This window comes from Austrofundulus limnaeus, unplaced genomic scaffold (assembly GCF_001266775.1).
Source record: "Austrofundulus limnaeus strain Quisiro unplaced genomic scaffold, Austrofundulus_limnaeus-1.0 Scaffold1155, whole genome shotgun sequence".
NCBI classification, from domain to species: domain Eukaryota; kingdom Metazoa; phylum Chordata; class Actinopteri; order Cyprinodontiformes; family Rivulidae; genus Austrofundulus; species Austrofundulus limnaeus.
The window spans coordinates 68,400-70,094 of NW_013953557.1; the positions used below are offsets into that span (position 1 = coordinate 68,400).

Sequence of the window (1,695 nt, forward strand, 5' to 3'; positions counted from 1 at the left end):
AAGCAGTTTCTACCTGCTACACTCTGTGGACACGCCATGATGAATAATAAATTTGTCACGTACCTCAAGACTTTATTTGAAACACCTTAAGAAGTTTAATAAATCCAATAAAACTCTATCACTATCAGAGATGAAAAAGAGTTTAAATAAGATTTTTTTTCAATAAACAAAGACTAGAAAGTTTGTTTTCTTAAAGAGTTCGCTTTGATGTCACTTCCTGTTTCACTTTGCTGAGCCTAATTCAAGAGAAAATGTGCCAGTTATGAGACAAAATGGATAAAATCATGTGTGTTGTGCTAATTTTCTTAAATATAAATATGTTTTCTTTGACTTTTTTGTATTTGAAAGATAAGCATGTCACAGACCCTTTAAGCATGTCACCTTCAGTTGCTATGAAAATGCTGTTTATATGTATAAATCAAAATAAACTTGATTTCATATCACAGACATTTCTAAACGTCTTGAACTTGGCGTCTGCTCGTCATCACAACAGCTTCATGTTACAGCCTGGCTTCTGTCTGTAAAACACTTAGTAAGAACTTGATAAAACTCTTTATTAGTTCAGACCATTTCTACCATTCAAACACGTTTGTGACTCACTCCTCTCTTTGTTTTGGTTCTCACAATGTTTCTCCACGTCTCTATCATCAGTCATCTGTGGGCATTAAGGCATAATATTTGTTTGCCAAAAACATAACTGGTATGCAGGTTTTGTTGCAGACTTTGTAATGATCTTGAATGTGTACTACTTCATTCAAACCTTATGATGTCAGAAATAATGTAAAATACTCTCATAGTAAAGCCTTGCACGCTGCAACAATTCTCAGAAAATATTTGAGCTGTTTTCTATGTTTGTAGCTGTTTGAAAATTAAATATTTTTTTATTTTTGTAAATAATTTCTAATTTTCTGTAATTATATTCCAAGGTCAAAATACTTCAGAAGCACCACAGCAGGAGAACATTATACAATAGAGGTATGAGTTAATGCATATGAGTTGTTTTTAGTTTTCAAATGATAATATTTTACTTCAATGTGTCTTTTAATTTTGCAGTTTGAAAATCTGGTAGAAAGTGACGAGGTGAGTCTGGTTTTATATTTTTAGGCTCTTAGTATTTGGAATACGTTGTAAAATATGTAAGACTTTCTAAGGACTATAATCACTGTTTGCCCCTGAGCAGTTCAATCTGTATGGAAAACAATAGAATGCCCTTATCTCTGCACTGAGGTGGCAGTTTTCTGTCTTTAAGGGAAATGATGCAGCAGAGGAGATTTATTTTACATTAAAATTCAAAGGGTGATTAAATGTTTTTGTTGTGTTTCAGGCTGAAAGCCCACAGCCCTGCCCAAGGTAAGCAACCTGCAGTCTGAAGGAGGAATCCTGAGGATTCTTCAGCCTTTAAGGGATCGTTTAGAAACAACTAGTGTCCTACCTGTTGCAGATAACCCTGTACATGTAAAACACAATTTAACTCCCGCTAGACCGACAAGCTAATGGCTCATCCAAGTGCTACAAAGAATAAAGTGAATTGACGTTGTCAGGGGTGTCACTAGGTTTTAAGGACAAGGGGGGCTTCGCCCACAGGAGACACACAGAATTTATATACAGCGGGTAAAATAAGTATTGAACACGTCACCATTTTTCTCAGTAAATATATTACTAGAGGTGCTAATGACATGAAATTTTCACCAGATG

General features: G+C 34.9%; 1 protein-coding gene across 2 annotated transcripts in view; it reads left to right on the top strand.

Moving 5' to 3' along the window:
• ap1ar (adaptor related protein complex 1 associated regulatory protein) overlaps positions 1–1,695 on the top strand; it is a gene marked incomplete in the record, with an annotated part of 18,260 nt that overhangs the window by 1,895 nt on the left and 14,670 nt on the right. For both annotated transcript variants that reach the window (XM_014030995.1, XM_014030994.1), the window contains 3 exon segments: positions 927–975; positions 1,054–1,080; positions 1,325–1,350. In XM_014030995.1, the coding sequence (XP_013886449.1) occupies positions 927–975; positions 1,054–1,080; positions 1,325–1,350 (102 nt within the window).